Below are 26,002 nucleotides of genomic sequence, written 5' to 3'. Positions count from 1 at the left end.
ATTGGTGCGAAAGGCCACAATACAATTAGGAGATAGAAAGCTAGTTAAAGAAGGCAAAAGGCACAATCACGTTTCTATTCTTGAACGTCCTATTCATAAGTTAGTTGTGCTTGTAGAAAACGACTAAATTCTGTTTCAAAAATCTCTTAAGTTCACGATAATGCAAAGAATTTTAAGTATTAATTTGATGTAATCAAATTGGAGAAAACGCCATTAATTGATTTCTGATATTGGGATATGGAAATTACTAGATTTATTCAAATATTATTCATCATAAATCATAGTAATTTGGTGGGAGTGTAAATGTCTCAAGACATGTTAAAATGATTTTTGTTGACTACATGTTTGATAAGTTCATGCAGATTTAAAAAATGTAATGTTTCAAAGAGAGTTGTTGATTTAAAATAGTTTAAACTGTGTTTGAAAAGTAAGCTCTCTTGTGTGTAATGTTCCTTTAATGCAACGTGATGCGTCACGTGACTCAGATGAGCGCAGGACTGTGGGTCAGAGAGTAATATGGACGCGAACAGGCTGTTACACGTGCGGCTTCTTCAAAACGTATAAACTCTGCATATGGTCCAAGAGGCGCACACGGTATTTGTTTGTGTTTGTTTCTTGTTATATTTTGTTAGAGTTTATGTGCTTTCACGTGTTTAATGTAATGTGTTCTGCTTTGTAACAATATGTAATGATGTGGTGAATGGGACTAATTGTTGAAGGATTGTGATTTGTGAAAGTGAATAATGACTGAGAGATGTGGTTAAGTAGTTTATGTCTTTATTTTTTGTAGTTTTCACGGTGTCTTTCATAGACCGTGGCATCTTCGGAAACCACAGAGAGAGAGAGAGAGCAAAATAAAACATCTAAAAGACATCTGTATGACTCGTGGCCGTTATTTATTGGATCAGTGCAGCTACAGTATGCCTACAGCCAAATAACAATCTGTTGAACGAAACTACAAGCTGCGCGTTAGCAGTTAACTTACCCGGTACATTTAAAACCGACGCGACTTCTCCCCAGCTCTTTTCCTTATCTGTGCGGTTGTGGTATGTTTTGGAGGATACATTATATAGACAATCATGTTGTTGCCACAAGTTGTTCTTCCATCTCCGCTGTCCAACGTACCCTTGCAGGAGCTTTCGCGGTCGACATTTTTAAAGGTCTGTCAGTCACCTCCGTCACCTTGCAGATGTGCCTCTCATTGGCTGTTGCGAAAGTACCAACGTCATCACCCCGATTTAAAATCCTAAATATCAAACATGTTTGATATGATCGGGGCGGCCCCGATTTCTCTCGGAGCAGATCGGGAGGTGTAAGATTCGATCTGTGAACGCCTCACATTACGTGATAATCTGGGCCGAACCTCGTACCCGATCGAGGTTCTGGACCCGATTTTTTCAAAGATTCTCGGGAGGGGAAATCGGGGTAAAATCTGGCCGAGAATCCTTTAATCTGAGCCAGGTTTAACCCACACCCTAAAGCCTGGCTCACATTACAGGATTCTCGGCCAGATTTTACAAATGAAAATAAAATAAACAAATGATGCGTTTTAAGATGGCGCTGTGTGCGCGAGTCAACGCCATTCATGGCAGTCACAAATACAGCGATGATACAGCTGAAGTGGTCAAGTAAAACATCTCGTGTGATTTGACAAATCCTCTGTAGGTTAAAGTATCCATGATAATTTCGTGGGAAAATGAACGACTGTGCAACGTTCATGAGCAAAAGTAAACTTTCCGCTGCATTTGTCAGCTGCTCCGCAGTCTGACAGGTTTCGGACAGACGAGAGAATAATGATAGCGGGCGGGGTTTTCTGTGAAATTGTACCGGTAAATGTAGATAAACTGTCTGGATTGCGTTTACATTACACTGAGATCCGATCCTCCGATCCGTCCTCGACTACCTCTGGATCAGGACACGCTGATCGGATGACATTCCGATCAGAAGCACGTTTACACTTGTCTTTTCAATGTGTACGTGGACAACATCCAGATACAGGTCGCATGTTAATGCCAAGTGTAAACGCACCCTAAGAACAATCTGCTATTGAAAGATAAAGTGTTGCTAAGGTAACAAGGCAAAAACAAACATGCAACAATACATTTCTTTGTACAGGTACATGTTTAAGTGTCAGTTTAGATAAATGCAATTCAAAATAATGTCCCACAAGCTATCCTCTAAAAAAATACAATAACTCAACTCAACTCTCAACTCAACTTTATTTATATAGCGCTTTTACAATTTTCATTGTTACAAAGCAGCTGTACATGAGACACATTGACTACAAGCAAAACAATCAAAGTTGTACCTGCAAAAACAAGAAAAGGTTGAAAACACAGAAGACAGACACACCCACACACAAAACACTCCACACACACAACACGCACATGCACCAACACACACAGACACAGAGACACACACACACACGTACGTACACAGACAAGTACGCACACACACACACGCTCAGTGAGAGCACACATTTAGGATAAAGGAGAGAGAAGCACAGGTCAAGTATAACAGATAATAAATTCCTATATGCAATATTAATTGCAATATAATATAATATGCAATAACAATAATAATTACAATAATTTGATTGTGCTGTAATGTTGTTTTTGATGTTTTATAACATCCATAATAACCCCTAGGGGTATAATTTATATTAATAACAAAAACACAGATGCGTTTTTATTTACTTGTACAGACTTAATATTTAGTGATTTTGTCATTCTTAATTATTTTTAATGTTTCAAAATACCCAATTTAATAATTGGATTAATTAATGACTTATTATTGAGAATTGTGTTGTTCATATGTTTTTAGGTCATGATGTTCAATTGCACACTAAGACCTACTATGTAAATCCAAAAACTATTACTTTCCTTATTCTGAAGATGTAGGCGTTTAAATAAAGTTTTGACAGTTTGAACAATATGGCGGCGCCCTTGTAAGCGGTTTGATGCGGCATCAGAGCGAAGCTTTGAGCTGATATGTCGGTTATACCGAACACACAGAAAGGATCCCACAATATCTGTGTCAGGCCCATTCTTTGTCGATGATCGTTGTGTAAGTAGCTGCATATGTTCCACGTGCGCTATATGTCTTTTTGTTTCTTTTTCTGCTGTTCAGGAAATACTGGATTTATATGTTGGTGTGGTAAGCGTGACACTCCGTCCTTTTCACATTGTGTTGTCTGTGATATTATTCTGAAGTCCAGGATCAGAATGAATTTTCCTCTTTGGAAGATGAGTAACCATGGCAACATGACACTTATTTTCTGTGCCCCTCACTTCCATTCCACAAACATCAGACCTTGAGTTTGTGTGAGCTAGTGGGCAGCTGTCAAACGTCTATGGCAGTGGTCTCCAACGTGGTGCCCCGCATGAACTCTGTAAGGTGCCCGCCAAACAAAGGGCTCAACAATAATGCTCAGGACAGTTGACAAATCTGTGACTATACCAAACACTCAAGTGCTACATCGTCATGAAGTGTGATTAATATGTTATTATTAGCACGTTTTAAGCTTCAACATATTCAAGTGCAAAAATATGTGAAAGAAAACTCAATTTGATCCTGTGAGCCAAAAAATAATGCATCACATGTTTAAAGTTTGAAAGTATTTTATCAACAAGTAGCCCTCTAGATGATTTTATCTCTTCAGGTAGCCCTCGCTTACAAAAAGGTTGGAGACCCCTGATCTATGGTGTAACTTCGTTAGAAACACTTGTCGTCTAACATTTCACCCTAATGCAGAAATACACATTGTTTATGAGTAGGCATATTTTTAACAATTGTTGCACAATTGATCAAATTGTTTATTATGTTTATGCTGTTGATTATTTTTTAAGCATTGTGCATTCTCAAGATGAGAAGAGTGTATGGTACATTTTGTATGTATTTTATAGCATAGCAAGGTGTAAGGCAAGCCATGGTAATGTCTGATTTGTGACCTATTTGATCTTTTAAACTGGTTCACAAATTATGGTCTGAAATTAATAGAGAATCTGTATAAATTTTAAGCATTTTAAAACTCTATATCCAGTAATCACAAAGCGGCGTCAAGGTCGTGGGTTTGATTTCCAGGAAATGCATGTACTGGTAAAATGTAGAGCTTCAATGAACAGTAAGGTGCTTTGGATAAACCTGCCAAATGCATGGATGTAGATGTAAAATCATAGTAACAGGGTTGATTCTGTACAATTGTCCCTAATTTACACATGCAACAAAACAGAAGAAAGTAGACACTCCAAGAAGTTGGAAATGGGTGGGAACAGGCTAATTGAACAAATCCTCATGCTAAATTAAAAAAGAAAATAGTGTATCTGTGAAAAAGAACATAACATCATATAAATACGATTGACTGTTTTGTAGAATTGCAATTGAGAAAATAAAATTACTTTAACTCTATATTTCTTTATAGAGCTTTTCACAAAACCTACATTTACTGTGTTAATGAAGAATATTGGTCAATTATATTTATGTTTGACATGACAAATTTAGATTTTTTTGTAGGTGTTAAAACATTTGTTTCGAAGGGGACCGGTTTATTGCCACCTTACACTGTCTCGTGTTGCCATAGTTACAGTGCAGCCATAGTTAGATTCTGTTGGTTAAGGCTGCTGACGTTTTGCCAACAGAAATTTCAGCACCACACACACTGTCTATACACGTCTGCCCTTTTAATCTAAGCTAAATTATATACTGTATGAGATGTATTGATATTTTATATTATTACACAGCTTGTTGGAATGCTTGATTCTGATTGGCCAGTCGCGACATTTGGAGGTTCATTATTCCCAGATAACAACCTCTCAAAACTAATAACACACGTTAACCCGGATGCAGCAAATCATTTTGACATGTTTTTTTTTGACAAATTAAATGTAAATATATATTTTAATAACATATATGACATTATATTTACAAATGATTAAACCAAATTGCCTGTTTGTGACATTTGAATGTCGTTTCTTACATTAAAACCGAAAGTAAACGGCTTTTCCTTGCGGAAGGTCTGCTTTCGGAAAAAATGAAGTAATAAAATATTTCAAATTCACATTTCATGCCTCGTTTTTTTTGGTTTCTTAGATACTGTGAATGAAATTCTGTCATTTAAATTTCCCTCGAGCTCTAACTGCTTATGTACCTCCAAGGTCCCAGAGTCATGCTGATCTCTGTTTGGAGGGTTGGTGCTTGCCCCCTGAGGCGGTTGCGGGATGCCCAGGTGATCAGGGTCAACGTCCGTAGTCTGTTTAGTGAAACAGGTTGGTGGGAGCGGGACTACAGAGCCGAGACCCGGCGCAGAGTAGAGCAATGGTGGCACGGACGCATCCAGGAACAGTGGCAGAGGGATGAGGTACACCAGGTGAGTCAGGCCATAATGAAGAATTCATCAGATCCCCTATGTGACAGAGAGTTTATATTAAGGGTTTACAACCCTGCTTCTAGAGAGTTGCAAGCCCATGAAACTTTCAAAACTTTTCAGGTAATCCTGAAGACTTTCCTTAGTGGGTTATGTCAAATTAAATGGGGTTAATCTAAACTTCAGGACAGTGCCCATCAACTGGATTGGTGACCCCTGGTGTAAATGGTTCTGGTCATTTTTTGCTTAAATCAGTCAAGGCACTGTATACTGTTCATGTTCACTGTGACTAGGATTCTTTCTTGACAATATAGATCAAGGTATTTAAAGGGAACTCGAGATGTATGGCTTAATACGTTATAATAGCCTTACACGACTAGCATTTGTCGTTAGAAACACATCAAATATTTTCATTTCTTTTAAAAAACCCTCAATGTAATACTCATTTTAACCTAAGGAGGCCGCCATGTTCTTTTTCGATGACGTAAAATGGTTGCAGGCACAGGCAGCCAAACTGAACACAGACACAATAATAAGTTCTTCAGTACATATAAGGTACTGTATAAAAATAGATATAAATAATGCTAAAATAAAAGACGCTATTTGGTGTATTTTCATACTTTTTAATATTTTTGTTCAGAAACAATGCAAACATACATATTTATAGACCCCTTTACGGCCGACGTCACGCTTACTCCACGGCATTAGCTGGAGGCAAAACAAAGGGAAAACTTGGGGTGGCCAATACAAGCCAGCACAGATTCGGTTACATAAGGAGTTTAAAATATCATCTTGTTGTATTGTTTAGTGCCACAATCGACTGAATACAGTCTCCAATTTGATATTTTAACACATACCTTCTGCCATTGCCAAAAAAAAAAACACTGTAGCTGTACAGTGAACTACAGCTGTAGTTAAACACAATAAAACTAGCGGACTGAACAGAAAGGATCATCAAAAATGCTCACGTTTCACTTCATAACACTTAAGATTAAAAACTACTGTCTTTTGTTGGTGTGGATTATGATTTGGGTATGTGTCTAAAAATATCTCATGTATGCCCAAATCAGAAACTGGGCAACAAGGTTATTTTTCACGTCGTGTTAACTTTTGAACGCATAGGGTATGCTAGCTAACTTTGTCAGTTATACAACTAGCAGTTAACTATCGGCCATAAACTAAACATAAAGGAAACTGTTTGTCATCTCTTCTTTAGTTGTCACAAGTGCATTAGTATAAAGGGAGAGGGAACAGTGAAAAGGCTCATGTTATGTGTCAGGTTTGTGTTCAAGTAAATGCATTTGCTATCGTTTGCCACTGTTAGTACACGCAGGCATCTATAGATGTATACGCTCTCAGTTTATCTTTACTATACACGCTTGGTTTCTTTGTCTGGTAGGTGTAGATGTAAATGTCAGGCCACTTAACTGGAGGTAATCCTGTCAGTTCTATGGATCCATTGAGTCACAGGTCGGCCAGGTTCCTTGTGTTAAAGTTAACTTTTTCAAAAACAATCGCAGTCCTAGACAGCGAGTGACCTTACATGTTAAACATTAATCCGATTTTTTTCTAGTCATTGTCAAAAAGCAAGCAAACAAAACGTGCTACCTAACATTAGTAACGCGGTCAGGGGGATCTTTCTGCCTCCACCTAAGCTCCGCCCACAAAAACTTGTCACAATGTTTACTAACAGTTAAGGAATCTATAACCAAAAACATTTAATTTAATATATACACAATGTTTTTAGCCACTGTAAAATGCATTTTAACCCGATTTTGACTTAACATCAGTAGCCTTTTCTCTTCTCTCTCTCTAATATTCACATGTGCTCTAATACAGAATCAATAACCAAACCGCAAGCATCTTATTATTGTGTGTATCAGTATATTTTCATAATGTATAAAGTATACGATAATGGTGGATGATGATGTCTTAAATAGTCTTAAGTGTCTTAAAGACGGTAGTTTAAAGCCATGATTTAATGCATGTTTACCTTGAACGGACGCTTACTGAACGCATTCTTTTATGGCAGGCAGGCAGGCTTGCTGGCTTGTGTCAATAAGACATACCGCCACGTACTGTCCCTGTGTATATACTGTATATCTGATCTTATGTTTGACGTCTCATATTTTTCTTTTATATATGGAAAACGTGTGTGCTTAGCTGTAGCGTTAAGAGAACAGGTTTAGGTTGCAACCATTTGATGTCACGGATTTTGACGGGGAAAAATGGCGGCCTCTGAGTAAAAATATTTTTTCAAAGTTCTGAATATTGTGACAGACAGTTTTTCAATTTCACATTTATAAAGTCAATGCTATCGTTAATTTATTAAGCCATACATCTCTCTATACCCAAGGTTCCTTTTAACATTGAAAACAAACACCCATCACATTTATGTTTGATAAACAGACCCAAATTTTTCCTTTGGTTGACCGACAATGCTCTTCTCTGCTGCAGTGCCCAAATCTCAGTTTGCATTTATTTTTTGATCCTGACAGACATGACAGACGTGAACTGCTACTGTATGCCTGTAACAGTACTTGAATGAGGAACGATGCCACAGGTGATAATTGATGAGGTGTTTAATAAAGCCACAGGTGAAAAAACAGGAACAAACGAGTAATCCACAAAACAAGGGTAATCCACAAAACAAAGGTACGAGGGTAAATCCAAAGATGAAGAGTAAATCCAAAACTACAAAAACACGGGGTAAAAAAAACATCCACGGAATACGAAATACTAGGAGATTACGGGTTAGACTAGAAGACGTGCACAACATACAACTAGACCAGACAACGAATACATGGAGCAAGGGACCAGATATAGTGTCCAACTGAATGAGGTGCAGGTGAGTGTCATTAATAATCAGGTGAGCGGGAACGTGTGTAGCGTGATGATGGCGCTGATGCAGGGGATGTGGTGGACACTGTCCGCTCCAGCGGACTCCACAGGACGGCGAGGACGACCATGAGGACGAGGAGCAGGACGTCCAGGATGGGCTGCGTGGAAGTCCGAGAGAAGCTGAGGATCGAGTATGCCATCTTGGACTGCCCAGGACTGTTCCTCTGGTCCGTACCCCTCCCAGATTCTCGAGACGACCGCCTCGCCGTCTGGAGCCGAGAATGGACTCCTCCCTATAGACTTGTTGGGCCGAATCCAAGGGTGGAGGAGGAGGACGGCCCGCCGCTACACCAGACTCTGTGGGGACAAGAGGAACAGGATTAGTTAAGGGTTTCAGTAGGGATACGTGGAAGGAAGGGGAGATCCGGTAATGTGAGGGCAGCTGCAGACGGTAGGTGACTGGATTGATTTGCCTGATGATGGGGAACGGTCCGATGAATTTGGGACTCAGCTTCTTACAGGGCTGCCGCAGACATACTGTAGATCCCTGGTAGAAAGCCACACTTTCTGACCAGGCTTGTATCTTGGAGTGGGATTTCTATGAGTGTCTGCATAATGCTTCTGTCTGCGGACAGCCTGTTGTAGATGGGTATGGGCTGAGTCCCAGACCCTCTCACTCTCACGATACCAATGGTCGACTGCTGGCACAGACGACGGCTCCCCAGATCAAGAAAACGGGAGGTTGGTACCCGAGTATGCACTGGAATGGTGTCAGTCCAGTGGAAGACTGTCGAAGGGAGTTCTGTGCATACTCGGCCCAGGGTAGATAACGGTGCCAGCAGTGTTGGTTGGAGTGACAGTATGACCTCAGATACCGCCCAATATCCTGGATTTTTCGTTCAGCCTGGCCATTGGCTTGGGGATGGTATCCCGACGTAAGACTCACGGTGACTTGAAGGAGATTGAAGAAGGCCTTCCAGACCCTGGACGTGAATTGGGAACCCCTGTTTGAAACGATATCCTCGGGGATACCAAAGTTCCGGAACACATAAGTGAATAAGGCTTCCGCAGTCTCGAAAGCAGTGGGAAGTTGTGGCAGAGGAATCAGTTTGCATGCTTTGGAAAATCGATCCACGACTACCAGAATGCAGGTGTATGTATCAGACAGGGGTAGGTCAGTGAGAAAGTCAATGGCGCTGATGCAGGGGGCGTGGTTGATAGCGGAGCCGTGACTGTCACAGTGCCAAACATTCTTTACCGGTTTTCCCATTGTGTCCCTAATTGTTTCATTTTAGTTTTTTTTTGTTTGGACATTAATGCCTTGTTTTTAGGGTCAGCAAGGTAAAAAATTTCTTTATGCAGGCTTTATGTTTAAGGTTTTTAATTTTACATTTAAACAAACATTAAATATTAAGGGCCGGTTTCCCACACAGGGATTATTTTAAACCAGGACTAGGCCTGGTTAGGATTAGAATTAGGATTTTTTAGGTGTTTTTAAAAACATACTTTACAATAAAACATTACTGGTGGGCATCTAGAGACAAAACAATCGCACTGATACATTTTAAGATATGTCAGTGCAAGTTGTTTTCGATTCACCTCTAACATTTAAGGTAGTCTGGGACTAGTCTTAAACCCTGTCTGGGAAACCGCCCCTAAGTGATTTAATTTTTCCAGACATTTTCAAGTCGTTTTCCCACCCTGTTTCATATCCTCTGACTGAGTAGGTCTGGACTTCAGTGTAACCACCCACTGCTACACTATGATTGACAGCCTACATGCTGCTGCTGTTGATAAATATGTGCTGTTGGGTGATCGCAGTTTCACTCACATATGCAGCTTCTCAAATGGTCTTTTCAACCACATTGTGTGTTTATTTATGTCACAGACAATCAAACAATCACAGATTAGTTTAACCACTGATGGAAGCATTTAAATGAATCACTAGTGATTGCAGACACCATTGTCCTCTATTGTGTGTTTAGTGACAGTGTGTCATTTTGGGGTGGTTTCCCAGACAAGGATTATTTTAAACCATGACTAAGCCTTAGTTAAATAAGGAAATTTAAGTCATTTAAAAAACATACTTTACAAATAACACTACTGAATGCACTGTGAGACAAAACAATCACACTGATATATTTTAAGATATTGTAACATTTAAATTAGTCTAGGGCTAGGCTTAATCCATGTCTGGGAAACCGCCCCCTAAACATGTTTATGGTTTTTGCACCCTAAATATTGCACTTAGTGCCTACTGTATCAGCACAGATTATCGACACTATACCTACTTGTTTCTAAGACATATGCTTTTGAATATATTTAGGCCTTTCACAGACAGGGTTTTGGCTTCAAAGACAGGGTTAATTTAAGCCAGGACTAGGTCTTAGTTAGTCAGCTATTGAAGCAGATTTTATAATAAAATCATTACTGGTCTGAATCTTTAGACAATACAATGGCTCTGTCATATTATAAGATATGTCAGTGCAAGTTTCTTTCAGTTAAGACAGCTCAGACATGCTTTTTAGTCTGCAGTTATGTTTAAGCATTTTCTGTGAAACTGGGAAACTGTGTTATGAAATATTAGCAGCCTGTATCAGTGCGTTATTCAAGTACGTCTTGTGTCTTGGGGGACATGTAATTCCAAACTCTGGTTAAAAAATTGTATTTGATGAAATATTATTTGGTCCATGACAGTTGGCACATAAGTCAGCAGCACTGACATGACTTGGACATTGGTTAAAAATAAACAACCGATTTCTCTCTGACATCAGGATCATTTCGGAAGCCTCTGCAAAGACGCTTGTTTTCCACAACCAGAAACCGCACAATGTTTGGCTGACTTGACATTGCGATCTTACTGGTATTATAAGCTTATCGTGATTGTAAATAAGAACTCCTTCAGATCCCCTCGCTATGAAACGTGTTTGATGTATTAATGCTACCAAGACCTCTTACGTGTCAAAAGCTCAAGAGAATTTTAATTCCTCAGGTCATCACCCATTTAGTCAGGCCACTGACCAAAGAGTTGGTCTAGAACTGTCCCAATGTCAGAATTGTTCAAGTGTCCTGAAAAATTCACTCCCAATGTTTGAACTCTGTTTGGAATACTCTACAGAAACTGATAGGAATGGGGCTGAATGTTGGAGATGTGGAACAGTAGTTATCGCACATGCTCCAGACATGCTGTTGGCTCATGGGAACATGGGTTCGAGTCTGACTCGGGTCATGTCCCGATCCCAGTTTCCACTGTCCTGGGTGAATAAGGGCAAATATTTTTGCCTTTAAAAAAATATTTTAAAAAGGAATGGGACTGAACTTCAAGCGATAATAAACAACAGAAACGCGTACCAGAAACGCTATGCGTGGTCAATTAGTTTGTACTATGCAGCTATATTCAGTACTGTTGCCTACAGGAAGAATTAAGAGCCATCTGTCTCCTGACTATTGCTTTAAAAGCCTGTTACTTTCTTTCTTGTGGAGCTGCTGTTGATGGCTGCATTTATCACTGAAATCATTCATAGACTAAATGTTTTCATGGTATGAATTCACATTTTCGGATGTACGTGGATTATACTCAATCTAGTTGACCAATGTCCCCTTTGGTTACAGTTGCTCACTAAGATCTTTACAGAATGTCCCTTAGAAATCAACTGGAGATTTCTCTAAACAGCACAATCTTTGGTAAGATTTGCCACTGACATGGCATTGCAGAAGTTGCAAAGCATATTTTTTGCCTTAATCCAATTGCAAATCATAGCTAAATTTGGATTTGCCCATCCATCCTTTTATACCTTGAAATAGAGTCGCATAATGAACATTTTCTGCTGTGGTTGTTCTGTTTCTGTGTGAAGCTTCTCATGGCATCTCTTCTATAAATAGTCTGACCCTGTACCGAGACCATTTAACACCTTTTGCTTTCATTCCCCAGACATGCGTGAAGCAGCTTTCCTTCCATATGCTGTCCGCTCCGCGTTGTCATTTTTTTACCAACTATTCTGTGTATTGCATGTCTCACATTCAGTTTGTTTTCACACATTCTGATTCCAAAGGGTTTCTTGTACAGTAGCTGGGTGTTTAATAAAACATTGTGTATGCTTTAGTGGCTTGGTTAGATCTGACCTGAAGTGTTTATGTACTGAATTCATCACAGCTGATTTGCCTATATTGAGGGCTTGTCGGAGAGAGATGCTGGTGAGATGTACTCGCTCTTAAAATGTGGCCCCGCCTCTGGCAGCTGCTGAATAATTCAAGCCCATTTTGACCTGCGCTGATTAATGCGGGCCGGTACGCCGGGCTCCTTCAAAGCCACCATGAATCATTGTGTGTGACTGCATGTATGAACCTAACTGGGACAGAGAAGTCAACAGACAGACTTAAGACAATTTTATCTCGTATTAGTTTGGATTTTCATTGTAGTCATTTTATCAAGCTAAAATGGTTTTCAAGAACTCGATGTAGAAACACTTTGTGTTTTTCCTGCTTAGAGCTCCCGGAAGAAGTTTTACGTGCTCTCCATGTTCCCATACCCATCAGGCCGTCTGCACATGGGTCACGTAAGGGTTTACACCATCAGCGACTCCATCTGCCATTTCCAGAGGATGAGAGGCCATCAGGTAATTTTACCGCTCAGAAACATGCACATAAAAACACTTAATTTCAGGATTTTTCATCTCTCCAGCCTTGTTTTTATATTCATCCACCTACACATAGACATATCAAAACACAGGCCCATATACAGTATGTGAAAGCTGCAGTTAAGGTCTCTGTGGAATAGTGTGTTATAATTATGAGGTGTCTGAAGAGTGAGTGTGGTGGGAATATATATTTTTAATTAGCACAGCTTCTCAAACTTTGCCATCATGTTCACAACATCCTTACACCATTTGAAAAAGCACTTTCATAAGGCTGCAGCTCATGTCACCAAAAGAATAATGGCACATGTAAGAATGCTTCTAATGAATACTAAAGAAAAAAGTATGCTTTATCTGTCTGCTTCTGTCATGGCTCTGCTTCCTTAGTCATGTTTTTCTTGGTCCTGTAGCAGAGCCATGACAAAGTCTTTGGTTATGTGTGGAGAGAAACATATTATTGTCCGTTTGACAATAATATACGTTCTCTCCAGTGTCTTGTCATTGACCCCATTCCTCTCGTTTCCTCGTTATCTTTCCCTGAGTGTTTAATGTCCCACACCTGCCCCATGTCGTTATCCCTCGTTTGTCTTCCCTATATATACCCTCTTGTTTCTTTGTCCTGTGCTCTTGTATTGCGTGTACTATGTTGTGTATGCATTGCGTTTGTGCTCATGTTCCTGTGTACCTTGGTTCCTGTTCCGTGCCTTGTTTTGTGACGTTGTGTCGTAAGTCTGTTTTGTTATTTTCCAGTTTTGCCCCATCGTGGGAAGTTTTTTGTTTTATATATATATATTTCTTAGTTCTGTTTTTCCCCCATTGTGGGTGTTTTTGTTCTGTTTTCTGTTTTGTTGTTAAAATAAATATCTGTTAACCCCTTCACTGCCTGCCTGCGCTTGGGTTCTTCTGCCAATCCTTGACAGCTTCATCTCACGAACAGTAATACACAATACACAATCTTTCTGTTCACTGCACACAATCAATGAAGTGTTTTCAGAAAGCCTTTTAAACCCGAGTGTGCACAAGAACGCCTCACTGTGCTAAAGGACATCATTGACATCCACAAATGTTCCTGTGGATTATCATACGTTGAAAGCACATCAACACCAAGGATGATGAGTTAAAGTGATGTGAATCGCTGACCAATGGTGTGATATGATTGATCAGCTTTAGCTAATTCATGTCTGTTAGATAGGTGGTGCTCAGTGGCGATCAGTGCCTCCTCTTCAGGGGAAGCAGGAATTCAAAATACGTGTTCAGCGCTTCATGTGAACCTATGTGCATCACGCATCATGTCAAAATACGTGCCTGCTGCAGACGCGTCGAAAGGGTTTATGATAAAAGAGACGCTTGCGTTAAGAAGACACTGCGTTAACACTTAACTCTGATTACACATGAGACTAAGCGAGTATCTAGCAAACGCGAGCGTCTCTTTTATTAAAAAACCTTTCTACGTGTCTGCAGCACACACATGACGGCCTAAATACATGTTTTGCCGAGCTTCACATTACTGCTTCCCCTGAAGAGGAGTCACGGATCGCCACTGGTGGTGCTGATTGACAATGAATATAACTCAACCTTTCACCAATAAGAGCTTAAAGGAAATGTGCAACGGTGTTTCATGCATTTTGACTTCTTTACAATGTTAAACGTGCTGACTTCTCATGCTTGACATGGTCAACTTGTCAAAAAATGAGTTTGACGTATGATGTAGTATTTCTGTGCTCGAAACACTCCCCCAGCGTTCATATAGGTTTCGGAAACTTTTCTTAGTCCGTTATTGGGCAATTCTCCAACAAAAGCACGCACAAATTCTTAAATTTAAATGCTCCCACGCGTCAATCTACAAGCGATAGGAAGACCTGCTTACCATCAAGATTGGCTGCGCTGCGTCAAGATTGGCTGCGCTGTGGGCCTGCGGCTGCAGTTTGTTACTCTTGCGATAGTGAGAGAAGTCAGTAGTTTGTTTGTTCACGGCATTTCAGTGATGGATGTTATGTAAACGGTGGATATAATGCTGGATTTGGAGATCGTTTGAAACTGATAAATGGTGCGGTCCCAGCACTAAAAGATGCGACAAACCCATTAAGAACACGCAGGTTGTGATGTCGCGTCGCGCCTGTCACGTCCAGTGTAGACACGTTTTCGGAAATAATCGTACAGCTGTATCTGTCTTTAATAAATGTGATCAAACTAAAGACTCTATGGATATTTGAAGGGTACGATACTATTCTGTAAGTACTCAAGATTAACATGAGATATGCAGAAACGGTCTGAGTTACGGCCACCAACAAAACTCATAAAACAAACAAACAAAAATTACTTCCAGCCATAACAGCAGTACAGACGATTGCTAAAAGAAGATTGTTGTAGTGCTAGAATGTTATAGTGAGTGATTTACCAATAGAAAACCAATAATAAATTAAACATGATACGCTATATTGCATTGCAGCATCTGAGAGAAAAGTGCTAATGTTGAACAGTGATGACCATTCGACTAACCGGAGTGAAAAGAGACTGTATTGTGTTTTTCTTACATTTCTGGAGGACTTCACATGACAATGTTTTCGCAGATGGACAGGCAGTGATTAAACCAGAAAGCTTGGCTGTCAGCAAATTCCAAATATTAACCCAGAGTTTGCAAATGTGTGTTAAGAAATCACGAAACCTGAGAAAACCAGGGGTAAACATGAAACGACCCAGAATGACGTTTACCCTGAATTGACCATGTGAAATGTGAACACCCTATTTGATTCTCCTTCTTTTGGTTTCTCCTTCGCCATGTTCTTTAAATCATCCCACCATCCATCTCTGTCCTGTCCGTGACTAATATGTGTCTGCTCAAAGGGACTGGCAGCATCTGGCGTGTGTTGTAAGCACAGCACTAACTCTGTGATGATTTAATGAGACTTGACTCAGTAGTGCTGTGGATTGAATTGGAATTGACAATGTTCAGTTTGGACAGCTTCAGCGAAACAGACCATCGAACAGAGTGAGGGAGTGACTATTAATCTTAACATGTGATAACTGCCTTGTTATAAATCACTTGAAAGATACCGAGATCAATTATCTTTAAAGGTGCAGTGAACTGGCCGTTTTTATTGTTTTATACTATTGTCTGATTGTACTGATGATTTTTACATTCGAAAAACATCAAAACCAATAAGTAATAGGCTATTTTATACCCTGGTTTTGAGGCCGGCTGGAGAAATGCTCCGTTTTTAAGGGCGGGCCACATAGAAGACTTGGAAGTAAATGCCCACTGCTATGATTGGATAGCAGCTTGCGTAGTTGACTTAGTTGGAGCCTTCTGTGAATTTGGTTAGACACGTAACATTACGTAACATGATTTTACTAAAATTTACGGACTTATTTCCCGGATGTGATGGCAAGGCTTTGCGTATAGTTTGTATAGCCTATAGTTGTATGGTGTTTAGTGATACAGTATATGACCGTACATATGCACCCCTGCCAGATTATGCACCCCCCCTCCCCACAATGGTTAGGGTGAGGATTAGGTGTTAGGGGAGGGGTTAGGGTTAAGATTAGGTGTGGGGAGGGGATAGAATTAGCCAATGGGACAGCGTGTTATTGAAGTGATAACAGGTGCATAATCTGGCAAGGGTGCATTTCTCGGCACAACACCGGCCCCAGAAATAATATCAAAACACTTCAAAACAGCCTCCATTATTCGCAAACGGTGGATAAAACCTTGAAAAATTATATATGAGCCCGCCAAATCACAGAGATGCCGATTACAATTATTAAATATGTAGAAATGGGGGCAGTTGTGGCCTAATGGTTAGAGAGTTGGACTCGTGTCCAGAAGGTTGCCGGTTCGATTCCCAGGGCCGGCGGGTAACAACTGAGGTGCACTTGAGCAAGGCACCTTACCCCTACTTGCTCCCCGGGCGCTGCAGTGATAGCTGCCCACTGCTCCGGGGGTACGTGTGTTCACTACTCTCTGGATGGGTTAAATGCAGAGGTCACATTGCGTTGCCTTGTACATGTGCAATGACAATAAAATTGAATCTAAAATCTAAAAAAATCTAAATCTAAATCTAGAGGTCCCCAGGTAATACTATCAGGGCATATCAAGCGATCTCTAACAAAGCAATAGTGACCATAGTACAAATATGTTTTACTCACATAAGATTGCTGCGCCATTCCTATCGGATCCAATATTAACGGCACAGCACTGCTTTTTAATTTTAGTCTCTCCGCAAAACCAAGCGTCGACCTGAGACTTGTTCAAGGAATCCGCGTTGAAATGAAGCGAACAAACGCTCAATGTTTTCCCCACGTGAGCTGGAACGTCTTTAAAAATGAACTTCAACCACGCATTCCTACTGTCGGAATCCGAAGGAAGGTTATGAAGCGACTGTTCTTCCACAACCAGGCACTGCACAATATTTGCGATCTTTAACGGCATGATGCTTACACTCGCTCTATGTGGTTTCGTGCAGCTTGTGTTCAGTATTGTCATGCGTGAACCAGTGGGCAGGGCTCGAGAAGTAGGCATTGATATTCTTCTGTGGAGGCGGTGTTCAACCTATCTATAGGTGCATTCCAGGACTGCCGTTCGCTGAGCCTCGTGTCAATAACAGTTGTTATTTCAGTAACAAGGGCGTTTTCAGGTCTGACACTTGAATATGATTCCCTCTTATATAACAAAAGCTCGGGTTAAAATTGTGGTCCTAGTTCACTGCACCTTTAAATAAACCAGTTTTTTATTTCTACTTTTTTCCAGTAAAATGAATATACAACAATTAAAATATTATATACAATGTGAATATTTAATTAAACTGTAATTGATTTCTGTAATGTCTTTTTACAGCTTTGCATTGTTGCAAAGCAGCTTTGCAGAAAATACATTTAGCAGGCACTTAAGAAAAAACAGTATAGAAATAAGGAAAAGAAAATGAATTATATAAAAACAGGAAAATTATAACATACATGGTATTAAGATGTTTGTTGTAATTATGTAACACAAATCAATGTTTAATATGAATTGTAATAATAATTATTATTATTATTATTTACATGCTATATTTATTCATTTAGCAGATTTAGGTTTCATCTAAAGTGACTTACAAGTGGGATAGCATGTAACATTTTGTCTAAAAAAATCTATTACCAGAGTTGCGTTGGTATTAAACAATTGATCATTGATAAGTATAAAACGTATATTGGTACAATTTTTTTATTCGACCAATGCACATAAGAGTACTGTAGATATTATTCAGTTAAATAATTTTAAGTCTTTTTAGTTTTTATTGACGTTCTTATATGTTGCATGTGCAGGTTTTTTGCACCTTTAGCTGATGCTTTGCAGTTATTAAACAGCTGTTTTCTGTGAGCAGGACTGTCAAATCCAATAGCTTGTATAGACATGAGTGTATTTTGGAACTGTGACTGAAACCTGAACTCACAGCTCACCAATGTTGTCTCCATGTTTCTGTAACTGTATTTATAGTTCTCACTTGTACATGCTCAAACCTGTACCCACCTCCACCTCCGGATTTTCAAGGGAGTAAGACCTGTTGAAAGAAATTTTCTGGCTTTGATTTAGGATGAATTCCATCTTTTAGTCATGCTACCGGCTCCAGCTCTTAGATGTAGACGTTTTCTTTCAAAGATATTAAGGAAATATCTTCCTTCCCCCTTTGGAAGAAATAAGTGGCATATTTACAGTAAGCTATTTTACAAAAAAAGTTATCTTTCAACAGTGTTTATTAGGGCTGCAACTAACGATTATTTTGATAATCAATTAGTTTGATGATTATTATTTTTCCGATTAATCGATTAATCAGATAAAAATGTAATTACATCTTTTGCTTATAATAAGTAAATCAGATATGGAAAAAGTAAACACAACTGAACTCATTAGCCTTCTCCCAAAATTTTGTGAATGTCTCCATAATTAACACACCTGGTGAGTTGATTCGTGTGTGTCATATTAGAAGCAACTGACAATAGTCTCTACCAAACGTGGGAGTGAGGGGAGGGTCGGCCAAGGAAATATTTTTTTTGTGCCATGAAAAGTGAGATATTTGTCATTCAAATGTAGTGAAGTACAGTAAAAAGTAAACAGAAAAAGTAATACTTAAGTACAAATACTCAAAAAGTGTACTTAAGTACAGTACTCAAGTAAATGTACTTCATTACCCACCTCTGAACTAAATAAACCACCACTACTTTGCAAAGTGCAAACGCCACAAATTGGGTTTTACTAATATAATTGTTAATTTTGTCATTTAAAACACCTCTACCCTTTAAACTTTAAAACTGCACAGCTTGAAGAGATGCATGTAGAACATGTCAGACTTTAAAACTGCGCACCTCGCGCTGCACGGAGAGACGCACGCACCGAGAGACACGTCTGACTTTAAAACTGCGTAACATGTGCCGCACGGAGAGACGCATCCATGGAGAGACACGTCTGACTTTAAAACTGCGTACCTCGCGCTGCACGGAGAGACACGTGTGACTTTCAAACTGCGCATTATCGATTATTATCGATTTTATCGATTAGTTGTTGCAGCCCTAGTGTTTATATGTCTCTGTCCATGAAATGGTGAGTCAGACCTCTTTATGTACTTTTTAAAATCATAAATTACTCTTAATTAGCGCGGGTCCCCTGCATGGAATTTGCCATGTTGTTTCTACAATAGCCCTAAACGGACAAACTGCTCTACAGAACGCATTTCGTAAATATGTTATCTCCTGCAAAAAAGGGGAAACGTGACGATATCTTATTCCTGTGTCAGCCACCATAGTGCTTCCAAAGGGAGCGGTGGAGTGAGCTGTTGGTTGCAATTCGCAACCTCACCGCTAGATGCCGTTAAATTTCATAGACTGGACCTTTAAGCTCATATTTTAAACGTGAGCTTAAACTATAAGCTAAACTTAGCTTTTTTTCACTATTATTAGCCTTGTTTTGCAGCAGCTCTTCTCATGGGTCTTTTTAAGAGACCAGCGTGTTAAAACTGCTGCACTCCTCCAACGTACTTTATAGATTTAGAATCAGAATCAGAATTTGCTTTATTGGGCAAGCATATGAGGAATTTGTTCTGGTTTTTTATAAGCTGTTGATAAATAAAAAAACATATACACATGACATGAGAACAGGAAGAACAATAAGTAAGTAAAAATTAGGTAGTACTAAGGAAAAGAAAAAAGAAAATATAATAATAATAATATTAATGTTGTATACAATTGGAAGATCTATGTACAGATGCATTTACAGTATATACAGCTGTATAAATGGAAAAAAAATGCATATGTATTTACATAGTACTTGAGAGAGAGGTGGTGATTAGGAGTGAAGAAATTAGTTAAACACGCCATTTACCCTTAAAAAGGGTCTGAGATCATTTTCAGTGTTCACATATGGGCCAAAAATGTAGTGAACTGCTTAGACCCCTGAAAAGGACCTAGTGTAAAAACACCCTAAAGAACAGAATTTAGGTGTTGCCTGCTGTAATAGTTGCAACAATGCTTAGGCGGTTCTGGGTCGTTGCTAATGAGTTCTGTGTGATTGCTAAGGTGTTCTATTGAATTGTGCTGTTCTGGGTGGTTGGTGGGCCATTGCTCTGTGGTTGTTAAAATGTTCTGGGTGGTTGCTTTAGGGTGTTCTCTGTGGTTGTTACATCATAGGCAATTCTACAGTATGTGGTTGTTTGGGATGAATTACACTAAACACCAGACTACTAACAGGCCCTTGTGTTCAAATGAAATATCAATAGTTTAAAAGTTGTGGAATAACGGTTTGTGTGTTGTGTGGCACTGAATTATAATGGGTGCTTGTGTTGGTTTTATTCATGTTCAGCACTTCACTTAACGAATGAGATGCAGCCGGTTACCAAGGATACAGAATCTCCTTCACCAGCACTCGCTCTGTGGCTGCTCTCCTCACTCCCCAAAAATGACAATTCTGTCTGTATGCTGACCAACTTTATGGAGATGCAGATTTCATTTTCCAACAGGACTTGGCACCTGCACACAGTGCCAAAGCTACCAGTACCTGGTTTAAGGACCATGGTATCCCTGTTCTTAATTGGCCAGCAAACTGGCCTGACCTTAACCGTTATAGAAAATCTATGGGGTATTGTGAAGAGGAAGATGCGATATGCCAGACCCAACAATGCAGAAGAGCTGAAGGCCACTATCAGAGCAACCTGGCCTCTCATAACACCTGAGCAGTGCCACAGACTGATCGACTCCATGCCACGCCGCATTGCTGCAGTAATTCAGGCAAAAGGAGCCCCAACTAAGTATTGAGTGCTGTACATGCTCATACTTTTCATGTTCATACTTTTCAGTTGGCCAAGATTTCTAAAAATCCTTTCTTTGTATTGGTCTTAAGTAATATTCTAATTTTATGAGATACTGAATTTGGGATTTTCATTAGTTGTCAGTTATAATCATCAAATTAAAAGAAATAAACATTTGAAATATATCAGTCTGTGTGTAATTAATGAATATAATATACAAGTTTCACTTTTTGAATGGAATTAGTGAAATAAATCAATTTTTTGATGATATTCTAATTATATAACCAGCACCTGTAGACCTAAAAGAAATGTGTCAGAAGCAGATAGAGATGCTATCTCTGTGATCGGCTTTGGGGATGAGGGCACAATGACATGACTTCACATTAGTGTGAAATATAGATGATGCTTTCTAAAAGAGTTCATGCCCTCCATTTACATTCTCCATTAAACACCGACTCCTCAGCACACATGCAGTCTTTATGGCTGCTGAGACCAGTCTGACTACATGCATTACATTAATTACATTTGAGTGCTCATCTCTTCTGAGTTATAGCATGTCACATACTGTACGCTGTAACTCTTACGCTTGTAGAGGCTGTAATCCTAGCGAGAGAAAAGAAAGTCCTTTGGAATTTGGTGCAACTCAGTTTTGTAAGATGAGAATTTAAAGCAATATTTTCTTTTTTGGAAGAAATTACATTTTATTACTTAGCAAGTGCATAAAATCTGTGTTTAAAACCATGTTCTTACCTTACTATGAGTTTTTTTCATTTTATACTGGCCAGTCAGATTTGGCACTAAATATGTCATCTGTTCTTCCGTGTTTACAACATGACCTTAAATAAGGACAAGTTCTTGCTACTACTGTGTGTGTGGTGCGATGTAAAGTCTCATAGTAGCTTCAAGCTAAAAACTTATTTACAAGCAAGCAACACTAGCCATGGATCAGTAAGATCCATTCTCTTACTGTCACTATTTGTATTTTTCATATTTGTATATTGTATTATATCAGGCTTTCCTGTAGTTCAGTGGTTGGAGCATGGCGCTAGCAACGCCATTGTCATGGGTTCGGTCCCAGAGATTGCACATACTCGGATACAAATGTGTAATAGAATGCAATGCAAGTCGCTTTGGATAAAAGCGTCTGCCAAATGCATAAATGTAAATGTAAATATCAGCCACACTGTGCTGTAGTGTTCAGCATCGGCCATTCATAAAACTCATATTGATAGAGCACTAGTCAGGACTGGTGTTAATGTTCCACTATCGACTGAACCACAGACTACAAGAACCCCCGAAGGCTGAGACATCACTTACGGTCAGATGTTTTTTGACCTGCAGGTGTTGCATCCAATGGGTTGGGATGCCTTTGGTCTGCCGGCTGAGAATGCAGCAATTGAGCGAGGCCTGGACCCAGAGGAATGGACAAGAAGGTGCCAACTATTGAGACTAGAGACTGTCTACACACACAAACATGACCAATGTTAATCCAGCCTTTCAAAACTATACACACTCATTTATTTATTGCGCAAGTTATTTTATACCTCTTATGATTTTATACATATCATTATCTTTGTCTTACAGTAATATTGAGTCAATGAGGAAGCAGTTAGACAGCCTGGGACTCTGCTTTAATTGGGACCGGGTGAGTATGTGGATGGTGTCTCCATCTTTAACTCAGATTAACCTGCCTAGTACTGTATCTCTTTCAGTGTTCTTTTGTATCTTGCATTGTTTCAGTGTGGTAAGTTGTGCCATATTTTAAAAAGATAGTTTATCCCCCAAATATTTTTTTTGTTATTCAATCACATTCATGATGTGTCTTAAAACGGCATAATTTTTTTCTATTGGGGAACCAAAAGATGTTATACAGAATTTTAGAGGCTGTCAGTGTCTAACGTTTTGTCTTTAGTGTAGCCTATATAATGATCAAATAATGATTTTTTTGGTGAATTATTCCTATCTGTCATTGTGATCAGACATCCCATTTTATTGCTTTCTTAAAATGCTCACTAAACAAAAGAATGTTGAGGACAAATTTTCATCGAAACATTTTTGGGAAGCACACAAACCATTCATCCGCTAGAAGAAATGGTGCTGGAAGAAAGAAGAAATAGTTGATTTCTATGGAAGCTGTGCAGTGTTTCCAAACTAGCTTATACAGGTCATACATAAACAGGTGCGTTACATCAGAGCTCTTTTTATGGGGTGGATTATAGCGCGACAGGAACACCGCTGACCAATAAAAATTCAGAACCAATACCCCATTAAAATGATTTATTATGAAATACAAACAAGTTTTCATATTTTACATGTTTGCGGTTTAAAACATCAGACTCCTTTTGATTGAATATGGTCTTATATGATGTTTTAACAGGAGATCACCACTTGCCTGCCTGACTATTATAAGTGGACTCAGTATCTGTTTATAAAACTGTTTGAGGCTGGATTGGCCTACCAGAAAGAGGTAAGAAAGCACATTTGAGTAATTATCATATATTTGTCTGCCTGAATAATATCTGGCTGTTGGTTATATTTCACAATTTACAAATATCTATAAATTACAAGCATTGAAAGGTATGTCAACCAAAGACTAGCTAGACCCATTGATGCAATACTAGATGCATTTTATTTATGGAGATTGTGCAGCATCCAGCCATTTATACATTATAACAATGACATCTTTAATGCAGATCACAGTTGGTTAGTTGTCCTTATGCACATGACATTCATAAATCTTTAAGTGTGGTTTGAATATTTCTGCGGTCACTGTACACAGGCACTGGTTAACTGGGACCCAGTAGATCAGACAGTTCTTGCAGATGAGCAAGTGGATGAGAACGGCTGTTCGTGGAGGTCTGGAGCACCTGTGGAACAGAAGCTTCTTAAGCAGTGGTTCATCAAAACCACCAATTATGCCAAGGTACAGTACATAAACCCCAAGAAGATATCTTCCCCAGAATCAGATACTTTACGGTTTTATGGAACATACAGTCAAACCAAAAATTATTCACACACCAGATATATATTTTTATTTTTCTTGTTAGTGGGCCCAGGACACTGTAGTTCATTTATGCAAGTGTGGATAGCAAAATAAAGCAAACTGTGAGATACTATACCCAAAAAATTGTTCATATTAAATTGATAAAAATTTGGAAAAAAATATTCAGACAGTTTGACCTGACCACATTTTGCTTAAGTGTTTTTTTTTTCTTTAATTGCTAATGAAGCATTGCTTGGTAATTGGTTGTTCTAATTTGGTATTTGTGTAAATTTAACAGCTGACAGCTATTCAACCTAATCCATTACACACCTTCCTATCAAAGTTATCTGACAACATCAAGATGAATTTGTTTTGTTCTGACTCAGTTTAACATTGAGTTATTGTCATATTTTATTACCTTTTTCTAAACTGTAGCGAATAAGCTGTGATAATGTATGAAAGGTGTCTGAATAAATTTTGGTTTGACTGTAGATTTCACAGTCATGTATGGTTGTTCTTGTGTAGAGTGAAACTTTCTTGCAAGCAGTAGTGATATTGAATATAGTAAATTGTTCAGTTAGTCAGTTAAGAAAGGTGCTCTGAATCATTCATTCACATGCTTTTGAATGTTTTTTAAAGGAAATGCTTGCAGTATCCAGTTGTCAAGAACGACTGAAAGGTCACGGAAAAGTCATGGCATTTAATTGTACAAAAATATGTGGGATGACATACTTTTATCTAAAAGGTCCCTTTAAAAAACTAGTCGTGTGGCTTTTTAAATGTTATGATTCATTTCTTTTGACAGGGTATCTTCATAATTGTCCACAACAACGTGATCGTTTGAGTTGTCCAGATCTGATATTAGCTAAAGTGACAGTATTTCATCAGGAATATAAACTAACATAGCTGCTGTTATACACGATACATCTGTTCCCAAGGTTATTTGCGAGATTGCTTGCATTCTTACTTTCTCTATAAACTCTCACTAATCATCACTGATCTAGAGGTCATTAAAGGGTTTCTGTCTTGACTCCATCTGAAATGTGTAAAGAATAGCTAGATTGTCTGGGCTAGAAAGCCTGATTTCTGCTGGATGGAAATGTTAATTTATTCCCTCTATGAACAGCAACAATTTGTAGTGACCATGTCACGTGCCAACATTGCGTATATGCTATAGAAAAGTACATTTGGATACAGAAATACATTGCCACTTTCCGTATTACATTCTGAAAGTCTCTATATTTTCTTTGCGGTGGAGGTCTGGACAGTACTTTTTTAAATGCATAATATTTAATCAGTTGAGCCCAGTCGAATATGTATATAAAAAGTTAACATCTAAAGTATTATCAGGCCATTTATTTTATGTTCGGATACCCACAGTCTGTATGAAAAGTTTGGTTCCAAAATGAGATAACTCGGTTTTTCAAAAATCTTGTTTTTTATTATGTTAGCATATTTATATTGTGTTTAATTGTGTTAAAGCGGTATTTTTGTATTTTTGAGTTATTATGGCTTGAATCAAAACAAACCAACTGCAGTTTGATTGATATTAATTGGAATCCACAATAAAAAAACATGGTTCTTGAAATTTTTTAAAAACAAGAGTTATCTCATTTTGGAACCAAACTCTTCATATGAAACATAGAAGGCCTGGTAACTGAGAAAATGAGTTGTAGGCTCTGGTGCTAAAGCGAAGTCCTAGTGGTCTGTTTTAATATTTAAAAAATATTAAAAACTACTGACAACAAAATGTAACAACTGAAATGAATTTATCATGAGAAGAAGTACTTACAAAGTTACTAACAAGTAGCCTTTCCATGACATTCACACTAGAACTGATTCTAAGTAATCTTTCCTATTAAAACATGATTCATTATGAAATGCTCTTAACATGCTGATTATTAATGAT

The 26,002-nt window shown here is 38.8% G+C and overlaps 1 protein-coding gene across 2 annotated transcripts in view; it reads left to right on the top strand.

The window, feature by feature from the left end:
• Positions 1-503: 503 nt before the first annotated feature.
• The window catches only part of lars2 (leucyl-tRNA synthetase 2, mitochondrial), a 98,616-nt gene continuing 73,117 nt past the window's right edge, over positions 504-26,002 (top strand). The window contains exons 1-7 of one of the 2 annotated variants that reach the window (XM_057339875.1): positions 504-594; positions 5,154-5,365; positions 12,691-12,819; positions 22,452-22,543; positions 22,695-22,755; positions 23,488-23,577; positions 23,890-24,033. In XM_057339875.1, coding sequence (XP_057195858.1) covers positions 5,165-5,365; positions 12,691-12,819; positions 22,452-22,543; positions 22,695-22,755; positions 23,488-23,577; positions 23,890-24,033 — 717 coding nt within the window. In that variant the 5' untranslated portion in view covers positions 504-594; positions 5,154-5,164. Of the gene's footprint in view, positions 595-2,938; positions 3,067-5,153; positions 5,366-12,690; positions 12,820-22,451; positions 22,544-22,694; positions 22,756-23,487; positions 23,578-23,889; positions 24,034-26,002 lie in introns of those variants that run through there. The other variant, XM_057339874.1, reaches the window with a different exon arrangement.

Source organism: Triplophysa rosa, linkage group LG8 (assembly GCF_024868665.1).
Source record: "Triplophysa rosa linkage group LG8, Trosa_1v2, whole genome shotgun sequence".
Lineage (NCBI taxonomy): Eukaryota > Metazoa > Chordata > Actinopteri > Cypriniformes > Nemacheilidae > Triplophysa > Triplophysa rosa.
Note: the sequence above shows the minus strand (reverse complement) of the source record. Positions and strands in the feature narration are given on the sequence as shown.